Genomic DNA, 14,851 nt, shown 5'->3' on the forward strand with positions numbered 1-14,851 from the left:
GAAAACTGTTGGGGGCAATTTATTGCAGTTTGAATAAATTAAAACAAAGGTTAATGTTGTAGCATTTACTGGCATAAACAAATACGTTGGCATTGACAATTTTACTAATTAAAAAACCTCTTTGTTTAGATCTTCCATCTCTTTCAAGAAGCAGAAGGTAAAAACAAACTTCTGCGAACTGTGGCTGGTGGGGGCATTGAAACAATTGGCAACCTGAGAGCTACGTGGGATAAATTTGAATTAATGATGGAAAGTCATCAGCTTATGATAAGAGAGCAGGTAATTTGGGGTGAATTGTAAACGTTCCGCCCCTTGACTTACTTTTTTTTCAGTTGGACATGAACATCTTTTGATTTTGTCAGGTGATTCTGTAGGGATGGGAAAGTTTTTCAGCTTGAGGGCAGTATTTCCTTGGGGGCAACTTTCCGGGGGCCACATGCTAATAGTGGGCAGGGACTGGAGGCAAGAGTGGGGAGAGCAACACGTGTAAATTTTCCCTGTGTACATTAGACTATTTCCTGCACACCCACATCCCCCTCTAGTCTTCATCAAGCAAGAGTTGTTAACAGAATAGCCTGCTGGATCAGGCCAGTGGCCCATCTAGTCCATAGCTTTTTTTTTATAAAATTTTTATTGATTTTCCAACATATATTATAACACATTACAAGTGACAATACAAAAACAAACAAACATATAAACATGTATAATTTCATAACCTTTTTTTCCTTATACCCAATTTCGACGACTTCCCCATGCCTTCCTTTTCTGCATCCCTGTTTTAAACTTTTTCAGCAACCCCTAATCTCAATTACTTATAATTCACTTTCTTTAACCTTTTTCTCTTACCCAATCATTTATCGCTGCAAATCTGCTTTACATTACCCATGACATTTTAGCACTCATTAATTTTACAACAGTTCTTAAGATAAAGTTTAAATTTCTTCCAGTCTTCTTCTACCGTCTCTTTTCCTTGGTCACAGATTCTGCCCGTCATCTCAACCAGTCCCATATAGTCAATCACCTTCGTCTGCCACTCTTCCAGCGTGGCTAGTTCTTGTGTCTTCCAATACTTTGCTAAAAGGACTCTTGCTGCTGTTGTAGCATACATAAAGAACGTCCTATCTTTCCTTGACACCAATTGGCCTACCATGCCCAGGAGAAAAGCCTCTGGTTTCTTATGAAAGGTACTGTAGCTGTCAACGTTTCCCTTTTTTAAAGGGAAATTCCCTTATTCCGAATAGATTCATCGCAAGAAAAGGGAAAAGTGGACAGCTATGATCTAGTCTAGCATCCTGTTTTCACAGTAGCCAACCAGATGCCTGTGGGAAGCCAGCAAACTGGGCATGAGCACAACAGCGTTTTTCCTACCTGTGATTCCCAGCAACAGGTATAATATTCAAGGACACATTCAAGCCAGGCAAAAGTGCTCTGCATATGAAGCAGAGCTGTAGAGAGAATTGGAAGGGGCAGATAGAGAGGCCTGGAGGTCTGTATTTGGTCCTCAGGCCTTCAGTTCCCAACCCCTCTGATAGTGTAACTTTGGTTTAGAGGGCCATAATGCTTTTGCCAGTACAGTGGTACGTTAGCTGTCAAACGTAATCCATTCCGGGAGTCTGTTCGACTCCTGGAACTGTTCGAAAACCAAGGCGTGGTTTCCGATTGAGTGCAGGAAGCTCCTGCAGCCAATTGGAAGCCACGGAAGCTGCGTCGGATGTTCAGCTTCCAAAAAACGTTCACAAACCAGAACACTTACTTCTGGGTTTGCGGCGTTTGGGAGCCAATTTGTTCGGGAGCCAAGCCATTGCACAACCAAGGTACCACTGTAGAGTGTTCTGGACTGCTCAGCATGTTTTGCAACAGGATTTTGGAGCAAGGACAGCTGAATAGAGGAAGTGGGGAGGGAATGTTGTTTGGGACCCCCCTGCAAATTTTTACATGGCAGAAAAATATGCCCAGAGGTTTACTTTATATCAGACAATCTAAAAATATTATTAATAAAAGCCTATAGCTGTGAACACAGATGCTTCAATAACATGTTCTTTGAGGACCACTTGACCCACTGCACAGCACCAAATGTGATTTTGCCACCAAATCCACATTTTACTGTCGTGAGTTGGCTCTGTGACAAGTGTATCTACATAATTCCTTTTCTATGAAATATAAAATATGGCAATGCTAGTTTGAATAATAGCTACTCTAATATGTCTGTAATGCACTATTAGGCAGACTGATAGCATCTGTCTGCTTCTAGTATAAGCTTTCCAAGGAAAGTAGTAAGATTTTCATTTTAAAACTCACTCTTTGTTTTTTAGATTGAAGTGATGAAAAGTAATGTGATGTCACGTATTCATACATACTTTCAAGAGCTGGAGAAGTTTAAAGCTCGCTGGGACCAGTTAAAACCCAAGGATGATGTAATTGAAACAGGTCATCATGATTTGCTGCAGAAGAGTGCTGAGAACATAAAGGAAAAGAAAATTGAGTTTGATGAACTTGAGAACACAAAACAAAAGTTAATGTATGTTTATTTCTCCATATGCATGGATATATATATTACCCTATAAGTGGTGTCCAGGACAGGTGAGGGGATGGTGGGGTTAGTGATTTGTATTTGTTATTATGTATTTTGTGTTTTTTATCTTGTATTTTTATGTTGTGAACCGTCCTGAGATCTGCCATTGAAGGTTTTAATAAATATAAACAAATAATAATAAAAAAATAAAGTCTTGTAAATACAATTTTTGAAAGAAAGTTAGACAATAATGAGCAAAATATAACCATGTATAAAGTGTCATTTCCTGAAATTGTCAATTCTATGTCTTACAATGCTTAAATAGCAAGGCAATATATGTAGTAATTATGATCATTTTGGAATGGAAAGATCCTGAATTTTCTTTAGCTTTGTGTAAAAGATATCTTGTCAATGCAAACATCCACATTAGCAGAACTTTCAATTGTTCACCTGGCCAGGATACTCTTGTTGCCTAGAGAACTTTAGTTATGTAATAAAAATAAAATGGCCCAGTTAATGTTTTGAGAGCAGCTGATATTTCAGCATTGTTGAAGCCATGTGGACAGAAGCCCCATTTAGCCCAGTCTGAACTCTTTAAGGGAAGAGGGGGATATAAAATTTTATCTGGGATACACTTTTAACATTGCCATGTTCTTTTCCTTCAGCAATGACTGCTGTCACTTTGAGTTAGAAGAGCCTGATTTCTCTTTAGCCAATGAAATACGCAGAGACATTGAGAGCTGTGCAGAAATTTGGGCATTATATGAACAATTCCAAGAAGGTTTTCAAGAAAAAGCCAATGAAGACTGGATTACATTCAGGTCTGTCTTCTGAACTGCTGGCATTCCTTGGTTATAACAGTAGTTGACCCATTGTGAACTTTCTTTGACATGTGTTCCATTGCAGAAGCAAGACCTACTTGTTTGAAGAATTCTTACTGAACTGGCATGACAAACTGAGAAAGATTGAGGAACACACTATAATGACTGTGAAGTTGCAGAAAGAAGTTGACACATACAAAGTAAGGTGCTGAATTTAAAAGGGGAAGAAAGCAAAAAAGATGTATTGGAATACTTTGTACCAAATTTATGAGAGGTGTTTTTATATATAAATGTATATGTGTTTATGGAGGGTTAAATTCAATAGTTGTGCAAGAAGAAGGCATCTCATATTAATTAATTAATTTTTAACCCACCCTTTCTCACAAAAGGAGCCCAGGAAGATAAGGAATTGTTCTGTCATGTAGAAAGTTAGATAAATTTTGAGCTTCCTTCCAGATTTTAATAATGCTTTGCATGCATATAACTGTTAAGTATTCAGAAGAATAATCTAGTTGTCTGAATGTAACAAGGTTATATTAAAATGAGGTAGACTCATACATATACCTTTATTTATTTATTGCCAAAGATGACACTTCCTGTCTTGAAATACGTTAGAGGAGAACATCTGTCGCCAGATCATTGGCTGGACCTCTTTCGTATTCTTGGTCTTCCCAAGGGTACTAGTCTAGAGAACTTGGTGTTTGGAGACCTTCTAAAAGTGGCTGATGTCATCGTGGAAAAAGCAGCAGAACTGAAGGCAAGAATTACTTTTCAAAGTTGTACTGAGAAGCAGAAAATTATGTGGAGCAGTTACTTGGCTATTAAAACATTTTTTGTAGTTTCCATTCTTCTGTGGTGCTGAATGGAGGGCATGTGGATCAAGGTTGCTCTCTAGTGTCCAAAGCTGGGAAACACAGTTCATTCTCAGTGGGTCTTTCTCTGGATCAGAGGGATGCGCTGTAGTCTAAACCACTGAGCCTCTTGGCCTTGCCGGTCAGAAGGTTGGCGGTTCGAATCCCCGCAACAGGGTGAGCTCCCGTTGCTCTGTCCCAGCTCCTGCCAACCTAGCAGTTCGAAAGCATGCCAGTGCAGGTAGATAAATTGGTACTGCTGCGGCAGGAAGGTAAACAGCCACATGACCCGGAAAGCTGTCTGTGGACAAACTTTGGCTCCCTTGGCCTGAAACCAAGATGAGCGCCGCAACCCCATAGTTGCCTTTGACTGGACTTAACCATCCAGGGGTCCTTTACCTTTACCTTTACCTTACCTTACTCTCTGGATCATAGAATCATAGAATTGTAGAGATGGAAGGGATCCCGAGCATCATTTAGTTCAAACCCCTTGCAATGCAGGAATCTCAACTAAAGCACCTATGACAAATGGCCATCCAAAGTCAGGCCATTGGTCCATCTAGCTCAGCAATTTCCTGGCTTTTGCCTGGATCAGGTGTGTGTGTGTGTGTGTGTACACACACTCCTATTTTGTGGCACTGTTTTTCTAGTTGTGTGAGAGTGTGAGTGACTGCTGCCTGGAGGATGAGCAGCAGATTTCAGATTCCTTTAGATCATTTCCTGACACCTAAGTTAGTGGAAGGAGAGTGGAGTGATAGAATAATTATTATTATTATTATTATTATTATTATTATTATTATTATTATTATATTATATTATATTTCTATTTATACCCCACCCTCCCCGGCCAGAGCTGGGCTCAGGGCGGCTAACACCAGTAAAATTACAATAAAAACATAATAGGGGAAAAAAACAATTTAAAATACAGGTTAAAAATACAATTTAAAATGCAGCCTCATTTTAATAATAGCCCATAGATCAAAACCATAAGGGGAGGAAACATAAGGGTCAGACTGAGTCCAAACCAAAGGCTAGGCGGAACAGCTCTGTCTTGCAGGCCCTGTGGAAAGATGTCAAGTCCTGCAGGGCCTTAGTCTCTTGTGACAGAGTGTTCCACCAAGTTGGGGCCAGTGCTGAAAAGGCCCTGGCCCTAGTTGAGACCAATCTAACCACCTTGCGACTTGGGACCTTCAAAATGTTGTCATTTGTAGACCTAAAGGTCCTCCGCGGGGCATAACAGGAGAGGCGGTCTCGTAGGTACGTGGGTCCTAGGCCGCATAGAACAGAAGTGGAGGAGTGTGTTTCTCCCAGATTGTTACAGGAGGCTCACGGTGTGAACATAAGATCCTGCTGGATCAGGCTAGTGGCCCATCTAGTTCAGATGTCTGCAGGAAGAATGCAAGCAGGAGTTCAGCACAGCAGCATTCTGCTCATCTGTGATTCTTAGTAACTGCTATTCAGAGCCGCATTGTGGATTCCATAAGATTCATGGGAGTGGCTGTTGTGTGAATGAAAAGGTGGCGTTTGTCATAGAATCTTTTATTTAGTTCCTTAAATCATCATTCACATGTAGATAGTTCCATAGTGTTTGATTTTAAAAAGATAAACTTGTATTGATTAACAAATTATATTTCATGACTTGTCATTTGTCTGAATCTCTTTTTGTTTTAAGTTTGGCTGTAGTAGAAATGAGAGTCAAACATTTGCTTGAATGTGATTTGTGTCTGAAAACAGGATTTGAACAGTCGGGCTCATGGCGAAGTCACAATCCGAGAAGCCCTGCGTGAGCTCGAGCTGTGGGGAATTGGAGCTGTCTTTTCATTGACAGATTATGAAGACAGCCAGAGCCGGATGATTAAATTGATTAAGGACTGGAAAGACATTGTCAACCAGGTTGGTGACAATCGTTGCCTCCTCCAGTCACTCAAGGACTCTCCATATTACAAAGGTTTTCAAGATAAAGTTTTTGTTTGGGAGAAGAAACTTGCTGAGCTGGATGAGTATCTTCAAAATTTAAATCAAATTCAGAGGAAGTGGGTCTATCTGGAACCCATTTTTGGGCGTGGAGCTTTACCTCGTGAGCAAGCCCGCTTCAACAGAGTCGATGAAGACTTCAGGTCAGTTTTATGCTGCACAATGTCTTTCAATCCAAATATCTCAAAACATTCTTCAGAATGAAACAATGCGAAAAAGTATGCACAGCTTATTTTAATCTCATGTGTTTTCATACCCAGGAACAGAATTAATAGTTTTATAACATGGATGCAACTGCAGCAATAATTTAGGAATTAATCTATGACCTTTCACATTATAATGACATATTCTCCCCCCCACCCCCGTTCTTTTAAAAGATCAATATTGTTAGATATCAAGCTTGACAACCGCATAACATCCTTGACTGCTCGAGCAGGAATAAGAAACGCCTTGATCACTATTCTTGACCAGCTTCAGAGATGTCAGAAATCCTTAAATGAATTCTTGGAGGTAAACATTTCTAATCTAATAGTGAGCTGACATAGATGGAGTCAGAATAGGGTCACTGAGAAACACGAAAGAATGTGTTTGTGCATCCCAAGGATTGTAGAAGTAGGGAAAAATAGAAGCAACCTAAAAGGGCAAAAAAAACAAAAGCGAAACACCCAAACGGCCCAGTGAGGATTGAGCAAGCCTAGTTGCTACAGGCTGGTGAATGTCGTGGGCAGGGGCGCATGCAGAAAAGCAGGCAGCACGGAATGGCCTCTGGTTCTATTAGATATATATTATTTAAAAATAAATTGTTTGGAGGTATTTTATTAACATAAACTCCTGTCAGTGTAGGAGAGGCAATTGCCGTATCAAATAAATGCAGCATATAACAAGCAGAGAGGTGCTTGCCCCAATCTATAAGAGTGGGTGGGCTGTTTGGCCAGTATACCTTGGTGCACAGATAGCAAAGTTAAAAGTACAGAGCTATGCCTATTTTCATTTGTAAGAAAGTGAGGAATATGATATTAGCATTAAAATCAGAATGAATTCATCTATTTTGAAACAGGAAAAGCGCTCTGCATTTCCTAGATTCTATTTTATTGGGGACGATGATCTTCTAGAAATCTTGGGACAGTCTACCAATCCTTTAGTTATTCAGTCTCACCTGAAGAAGCTTTTTGCTGGTAAGTTGAGTCATTTCATTGCTTCAGGATGCCACATGAGAAGCAATTCATGCATAAAACAATGTTGTGTGCAAGGGTTTTACAAACCTGCATATATCTAGAAACAGCTGGCAGTCAGTTCTTAGTTTCCTGGCAATAGAAGCCTTCAAAGCACCTTTAGTTACAATCATCTTCACTTTCAAATAATAAAAAAGAGTTCCTTTCTAGCAGTTGATATGGAAAAATTGGAAAATACTTCAAGTATAACACCTGAGCCACAGAAGGCTGATGAAAATCTTTCTTCAGAAGTCTTGCTTTAAAAAAAAAATAATTGTCTTGTCATTTATGCATGCATGCATATAACAATGATGAACCTTTTAATAAAATTATGTCATTAATTATGAACACATTTATTTAGACACTGTATCCTCTCTTATGAAACATAGTACTGTAGTATAAAAGCTTTATTGTAATCTAATAACATGGAGTAGATTATACTTCATTAACTGAATATTATGCTGTTAATTAACAGGAATTCACAGTGTGAGCTTTGATGAGGACTTTAAAAACATTCTTGCAATGAAATCTTTAGAAGGCGAAGTTGTACCTTTAAAACATAAAATCCTCCTATCAAATGATGTTGAGGTGAGAAAGTAGACTCCAAACATAATAATAACACAAGATGGGAGAAGTAAGTGTGATTTGTGATGTTTCCTTTTATGTTATTTGCTAGGTTTGGCTAAACAAGCTTTCTTCGGTGATGAAAGAAACACTGAAACAATTACTGTGTGACTGCGTAACTGCTGGGAAAAGAACTCAGGGTTCAATTGATCCATCACTTTTCCCCTCACAGGTAGTTTTTCTTCCTTCTTTTGCAGTATGGTAGTTATTAAAATTGTTTAAGGAGAGACTGCATTTGGAGGAATATCTGACTTGAAAAGAAATAATATTTTTGTGCACTTTGAATTAAAGCTAACAGGCTGAGGTTAACAGATAGTTGTATTGGATTTTATTCATTTATCTTTAAAGGTTAGGCACAGTTTTGGTACTGGTAAAGGTGGGAACACCTTTGTTTGTTTGTTGGAACACTGTATTTTTAAGAAGCCCAATAGTAACTGAAGCTTCATCTGGGCTGGCTTTAAATAATATTTAATGGAAACCTAAAAGTTAAGGGCATGACCATAAACTTACTGCATTGCTACTTTCTGTTCCCAGAACCCCAGCAGACCCCAGGCAGGATTGAAGTCTCCTGGTTTTTGCAAATAACTCCCAGTGCTTCTGTGAATGGTGCAGTGAGCTACAACAGCTTGCAGCCAAGAGCTGCCTGTTTGAGTCACTCTACTCCAGGCTGAATGGTGGGTGACTCTTACCAGTCACTTATGGTGCCTGTAGCCTGTAGCTGTTGCATAGCAGCTCAATCTATTCTTTGAACCTCCAGATTATTACTGTCTTCAAATAAACATAACCCTTTATTTCCATACATTTTAAAAAAATGACTTAGTCCCCTTTAGCTGGAACTAAGCCCCATTGAACTCAATGCAATTTGCTTCTTAAAAAAACATACATTAGATTGTTAACCAGCTACTTGAAGAGCTCTTTGCTTATTAGTATGTTTTAGCAGAGGAGTAGTGTGGGTTTGAAGTTTGCTTAACACTGAATGAAGTGGTAAGATTTGTTGAAGCATCTATCACTGTATACATATAAATCCATTCTTGCTTATGAATATTGTTTTCTCAATAGATTATTTGTTTAGCTGAACAAATTCAGTTCACAGAAGATGTTGAATGTGCAATCAAAGAAGGTAATTTGCAACAGTTAGAATTAGAACTGATGGCTAAATTGGAGCATTACACCAGCATAGACACTAATACAGAAGATTCAGGCAATACAGGTATGAAAGAGGATTGCTATGGCTTTTTCCCCCAGGCTTGAAATTATTTTCTCATAACTGAAGCACACTTGCTGTTAATAATTATATTAAAAATTTTATCCCCCTAATTGTACAGTTGGAATGACGGCTGTAATTTTGTATGGTTGTACCTATTTTGACTGTAATCCAGAACTGTTTTGTATGTGATTAATGCGTAGTATTTCATTTTGACTGCTCTATATTGCAAAGGTATCACAGTGGCTTCCAAAATAGTATAAAACAATATATTAGAGAGAGAAATTACAATTGAACAATTAACATTATCAATGAATTGCCAAATATCATCAGTGAACTATGGAACCATCACAGGTCAGCACATCCTAACATTTTGATTCGCCTAGAACACCCAGAAACACCCCCTTTCCTGACTTCAAAGTCCAGGTCGGGGGATGTAGGATTCCTTGTGCATGTAAGGTGTCCTCAGGTGGTACTTACGCTTCCCCAAGGGAAACATTTTGTCCTAAAAGGGAAAGTTGGTGATGGGGTGGTAGTTCTCAGTTCATAGGTGTAGTACTACCTCATCTGTTTATCACAACCAATAATTTTAGGTTAAAAATAATGGATATGACATCTGGGCATATGCTGGGTGAGAGGTTTGATCCTCTAATCCATTTGAAGTAGACGTTCCAATGCTAACTGTAATGTTAACCATTTAATGTACAGTGGTACCTCGGGTTAAGTACTTAATTTGTTCCGGAGGTCCGTTCTTAACCTGAAACTGTTCTTAACCTGAAGCACCACTTTAGCTAATGGGGCCTCCTGCTGCCACCGTGCAATTTCTGTTCTCATCCTGAAGCAAAGTACTTAACCCGAGGTACTATTTCTGGGTTAGCAGAGTCTGTAACCTGAAGTGTATGTAGCCTGAAGCGTATGTAACCCAAGGTACCACTGTATACCATAAGAGTAGCTGGGGAAACCCAGCCAGATGAGCGAGGTATAAATAATAAAATTATTAAAAATTAATACTATAAGGCAAGCCACTTGGCAAGCTGCTTACTCTTCTAAATTCAGATCCTTAAAAAATTACATATGTTAAATAGTTACATTGTATACAATGGGTGACACTTTCCCCCTTTTGTTACATTTCATTTGTAAGAGTAAACGAGAAGCTTATGATTGGATAAAGCAAGATAAATAAGAGGCTGATATAATTGCTTTTAAACTTTTAATGGTCTGCTTAATGGTCTCCTGGAAATAATATTATTTATCTTCAGAATCTGGGATCCTTGAGCTGAAGCTTAAAGCTCTTATACTTGATGTTATTCATAACATTGATACTGTGCGGCAGCTAAATGAAGCCCAGGTGCAGAGCAATGATGACTGGGCCTGGAAGAAGCAACTCAGGTTTTATCTAAAGAATCAAAGATGCTACATTCAAATGGTGGATGCTGAACTCGAGTACACTTATGAGTATCAGGTACTGTTCTCATTTCAGTTTCAAGATTTATTGCAGGGATCTCCTAATCATGCATTTTTCTTGCATTCAGAAATACTACCGCTTCCCCCATCCCTCCTTCACAGCACATTCTATATTATTTAAGGGGAGCAAAAACTATAGTCATCCTTGCTCACTAGCTGAAGTGCTTGAAACATTTCTTGACTCCTGTATCCCAGAATGAATGGATAATTATTTTCATTTGTGTTTGCTCTTGATAACATGGTCCCCATCAACTGTAATAGCCATTTTTGTTTACCTTTTTTTAATCATCAACTGTTCAGCCATATTTCCAGTTACAGATAGGTAGCCATGTTGGTCTGCCATAGTCAAAACAAAAATTTTTTTTCCTTCCAGTAGCACCTTAAAGACCAACTAAGTTAGTTCTTGGTATGAGCTTTCGTGTGCATGCACACTTCTTCAGATACACTGAAACAGAAGTTGCCAGATCCTTCTATATAGTGAGAAGGTGGGGAGGGGTATTACTCAGAAGGGTGGTGGGAATGGGTGATTGGCAGATAGCTGTGATGAGCCTGTTAAATTTGATCTTGATCATTAAGAGCCGTCAACAGGCTCATCACAGCTATCTGCCAATCACCCATTCCCACCACCCTTCTGAGTAATACCCCTCCCCACCTTCTCACTATATAGAGGGATCTGGCAACTTCTGTTTCAGTGTATCTGAAGAAGTGTGCATGCACACGAAAGCTCATACCAAGAACTAACTTAGTTGGTCTTTAAGGTGCTACTGGAAGGAAAAAAATTTTTTGTTCAGCCATATGACATACATAAGGTACCTCTTTCACTTCATGGTGTGCTTCCTTCCTTCCATGGCAAGCTAACAGATTTGTGGGCGACTTCAGGAAATATAGACTTATGCACATTTGTATGGTTTCCCTCATATTTGACATTTGAGATTATTACTTATTTGGAGTTTGCAGTTCTGTTGTCTATTTTACATCTGTGCGATTGAGCTAGGATTGTAAATTTGATCTTATTGTGCTGGGTGATAAGATATGTTTCTTTATGTCATTAGGGTAATTTGCCAAAGCTTGTTTACACGCCATTAACTGATAAGTGTTACCTCACACTTACCCAAGCTATGAAGATGGGCCTTGGAGGGAATCCTTATGGTCCAGCAGGAACTGGCAAGACAGAATCTGTAAAGGCTCTGGGAGGACTGCTTGGAAGACAAGTTTTAGTTTTTAATTGTGATGAGGTGAGACAGCATATTCAATTCCAAGTCCTCGTTTTGGCCTTTATAAGCTACTGCTGCTTTATTTTTGATGCTATATTTTTGCAAGTCCCTTTTGAAGTCAGGTTGTGAAAAGCAAGGTAAAATTATCCTTGTCAGCGCTGCCCAAGGTCCCAGCTCACACAAGACCAACGCTGCTCCTTGCTCAAGTTTAAAAGTCTTTATTGAAGTTCAGTCTCATTTCTAGACGCGCAGCGCGCAACGCTACATCTATCCGTCAGACCGTAGAACTCCCATCTGAATCTCCTCCCCCCTGACACCAGCTTAAGATTCTAGCCTTACTCCACCTCTTCCTCTGTTCCTTCTTTCTCTGGGTCTTTCTGCTAGTCGGAGTCTCAGCCCTCCGAGATTCTTCTGACGCTGATTCTCCCGACTCCTCTCCCCCCCTCTTTCGGGCTTTAGGACCTGGCTCCCAATCCGGGTTTTCTGCTGTCCCGCGCTCCTCCACATTTGAACTTGGCGCGCGCGCGCAGCCTCCCACTTTCCTTCTGACCGTTACACTTGTGTCACTGCTCCCCCTTTCGGGGAGGCTAGCTGGACCTGGCCTTCCCTCCGTCTCCCCACTCCCCGATGGAGAAGAAGCTGGTCCTGACTCACGTGACTCTTCCCCCCCACTGTGCTCTGGTGGGGGAACTGGCCCTACTGCTCCGCTACTCCCTTGGGACTCCCCTCTGGTTCCTTGTTTATGGATCGTCCCCTCTGGGATTCGCCTCGCCCTTACCATAGGCGCCCCCTCCTGGGAATCTTCAGATTCGCTGGAGAAGCTCATGGAATCTCTCGGTCCACTGTCATATTCCCCTACGCTCCCCTCTGATTCCTCTCCTCCGCTCTCTATTTGCTCTCTCCCCTGCTCTTCTGCTCCTGAACCTCTGACATCCACCCCCCCTCGAAGCCCCCCTTCCCCCCTCCCCCTCTTCGGGTGTGGGTTCCAGGTGCTCCAGCGCTGGGGGTGTGAGTGCTGGCTTCTGTTCTCTCCCCCTGGTGTGCAACCGGCCAGCGGGATCAGGCCCCCCCACGATGGGTTCGTCGACGTCGACTTCCTCTGCTTCCATTTCTCTGCTGTCGTGCTCAAAACCAAGATCCTCCCCCCACACGTCCATGTCCTCCTCTCCACCCGGTCCCTCGGGTGAGGCTGTGTGCAAGGGCCCCCTCAGCAGTTCCCTGCTCCACCCCACTTCTGGTTGAGTGTCCCACCAATAGGAGCGGTCCGTGGCAAACCCCGAGAGCGACCCCTCCGGGGAGCTCATCCCCGGCGTCGGCTCCTCATCTGAGGAGAAACCCTGGAACGTGCTGGCTGACAGTGTGGGTGTGAAAAGCCAGTCGTCGAAATACTCCTCCGGCATGGGTCTGTGTGGGAAGATCGAATGGAACTCGTCTTTGAGGTAGTGCTCCTCCACGGCGTAGCACGGCACCCACTCGTTGGCGCTGGCCGGAGTACCCTCCCTGGCGAGGAGATATTCAACTCCCTCTTCCCCCCATCTGGAGTCCAAAATCTGTGTGACCTCGTTGAGTGGGGTCGCCCTCTGTGGTCCCTCCCCTGTTGGCGATGGGCTACGTGGAGCTGGTGCGGTCCCTGGCACCTGAAACCTGTGGGGCGCCTTGTAAGGCGTGAGCACTGACCTGTGAAAGACTGGGTGCATTCTGGAGCCCTCCGGGAGTGTCAACCGGTAGGCCACTGGATTGATTTGTGCCGCGACCTGGTAAGGTCCCAGCTGCTTGTGTCCTAGCTTCCTCTTAGCTAGCGTTCTGGCCGGCACTGCCTGAGCTGCTAACCAGACCCAGTCCCCTACCTGTATGTCTTCCCCAACCCTCCTGTGCCTGTCTGCCTGCATCTTGTAGGCGTGTTTCGCGAGTTCCAAGTGCCTTCGGAGTTGCTCATGGACCTCCTGTAACTCTGCGGCTAAGTGCTCTGCCCCCCGTGGCTCCCCCTCTGCCTCGGTCTCCAACCCCGGGAAGGTTCTGGGGTGGCGCCCATTGTTGGCGAAGAACGGTGTCACCCCTGTAGACCCGTGCTTCGTGTTGTTGTAGGCAAACTCGGCTAGCGGTAGGTAGTCCACCCAGGTCGAGGGCTGTTGATTGGCGTAGCATCGCAGGTACTGCTGCATGATGGCGTTGACCCTCTCCGCTTGTCCGTTGGTCTGCGGGTGTCGTGCCGACGCTAAGTTGATCTTGACGTTCAGGATGCCCAGCAGCTTCTGCCAGAAGTTCGAGATGAATTGGCGGCCCCGGTCGGACAGGATGGACCGCGGCAGGCCGTGAGCTTTGAACACGTGGTCTATGAACAACTTGGCGGTCTGTTCCGCTGTGGCCACCTTCGCGCACGGAATGAAATGCGCCATCTTGGTGAAGAGGTCTACGACCACGAGTACCGCTGTTTTGCCGCGCGAACTGGGCAGATCTGTAACAAAGTCCAGGGCCACTTTCTCCCATGGTTCGAGCGGCGTCTGCAGCGGTTCCAGCAGACCTGCCGGCTTCCTGTGTACTGGCTTGGCCCTTTGGCAGGTGTCACACCTGGAAACGTAATCCGCAACTTCTCCCCGCACCTTGGGCCACCAAAAGTCCCTGGTGACTAATTCCACCGTCTTGTCCTTGCCGAAGTGCCCAGCGCTGGGCGCGTCGTGCAGCTGCTGCAAGACTCTCGCGCGAAGGTCGTCTCCCGGTACGTAGAGAGCCCCTTTGTGGAGGAGTAGTCCGTCGCGTATCTGGAACTCGTCGTCCCTCGCTGTGCCGTTTCTCACCTCCTCCATCTTGGATTGCGCAAACGAATCCGCCTGTAGCGCGCGACGGACTGCGTCCAGGTCCACTGCGGCTGAAGCGCACGCCCACACCTCTGGTGCGAAAATGTGTTTGGCCGCTGCCGGTGCCGCTTCCTCGAAATACTGCGGCTTCCTGGATAGCGCATCCGCCATGACGTTGTTG

General features: G+C 43.0%; 1 protein-coding gene across 3 annotated transcripts in view; it reads left to right on the forward strand.

Annotated features, from left to right (window-relative positions):
* Positions 1–14,851, forward strand: part of DYNC2H1 (dynein cytoplasmic 2 heavy chain 1) — a 152,666-nt gene that overhangs the window by 22,277 nt on the left and 115,538 nt on the right. For all 3 annotated transcript variants that reach the window (XM_053385713.1, XM_053385711.1, XM_053385712.1), the window contains 13 exons: positions 130–279; positions 2,313–2,518; positions 3,178–3,333; positions 3,419–3,533; positions 3,920–4,090; positions 5,919–6,301; positions 6,536–6,668; positions 7,216–7,333; positions 7,845–7,957; positions 8,046–8,165; positions 9,053–9,203; positions 10,457–10,659; positions 11,714–11,896. In XM_053385713.1, coding sequence (XP_053241688.1) covers positions 130–279; positions 2,313–2,518; positions 3,178–3,333; positions 3,419–3,533; positions 3,920–4,090; positions 5,919–6,301; positions 6,536–6,668; positions 7,216–7,333; positions 7,845–7,957; positions 8,046–8,165; positions 9,053–9,203; positions 10,457–10,659; positions 11,714–11,896 — 2,202 coding nt within the window. The remainder of the gene's footprint in view (positions 1–129; positions 280–2,312; positions 2,519–3,177; positions 3,334–3,418; positions 3,534–3,919; positions 4,091–5,918; positions 6,302–6,535; positions 6,669–7,215; positions 7,334–7,844; positions 7,958–8,045; positions 8,166–9,052; positions 9,204–10,456; positions 10,660–11,713; positions 11,897–14,851) is intronic.

The sequence above is a fragment of the Podarcis raffonei genome, chromosome 4, assembly GCF_027172205.1.
Source record: "Podarcis raffonei isolate rPodRaf1 chromosome 4, rPodRaf1.pri, whole genome shotgun sequence".
In the NCBI taxonomy this organism is placed as follows: Eukaryota; Metazoa; Chordata; class Lepidosauria; order Squamata; family Lacertidae; genus Podarcis; species Podarcis raffonei.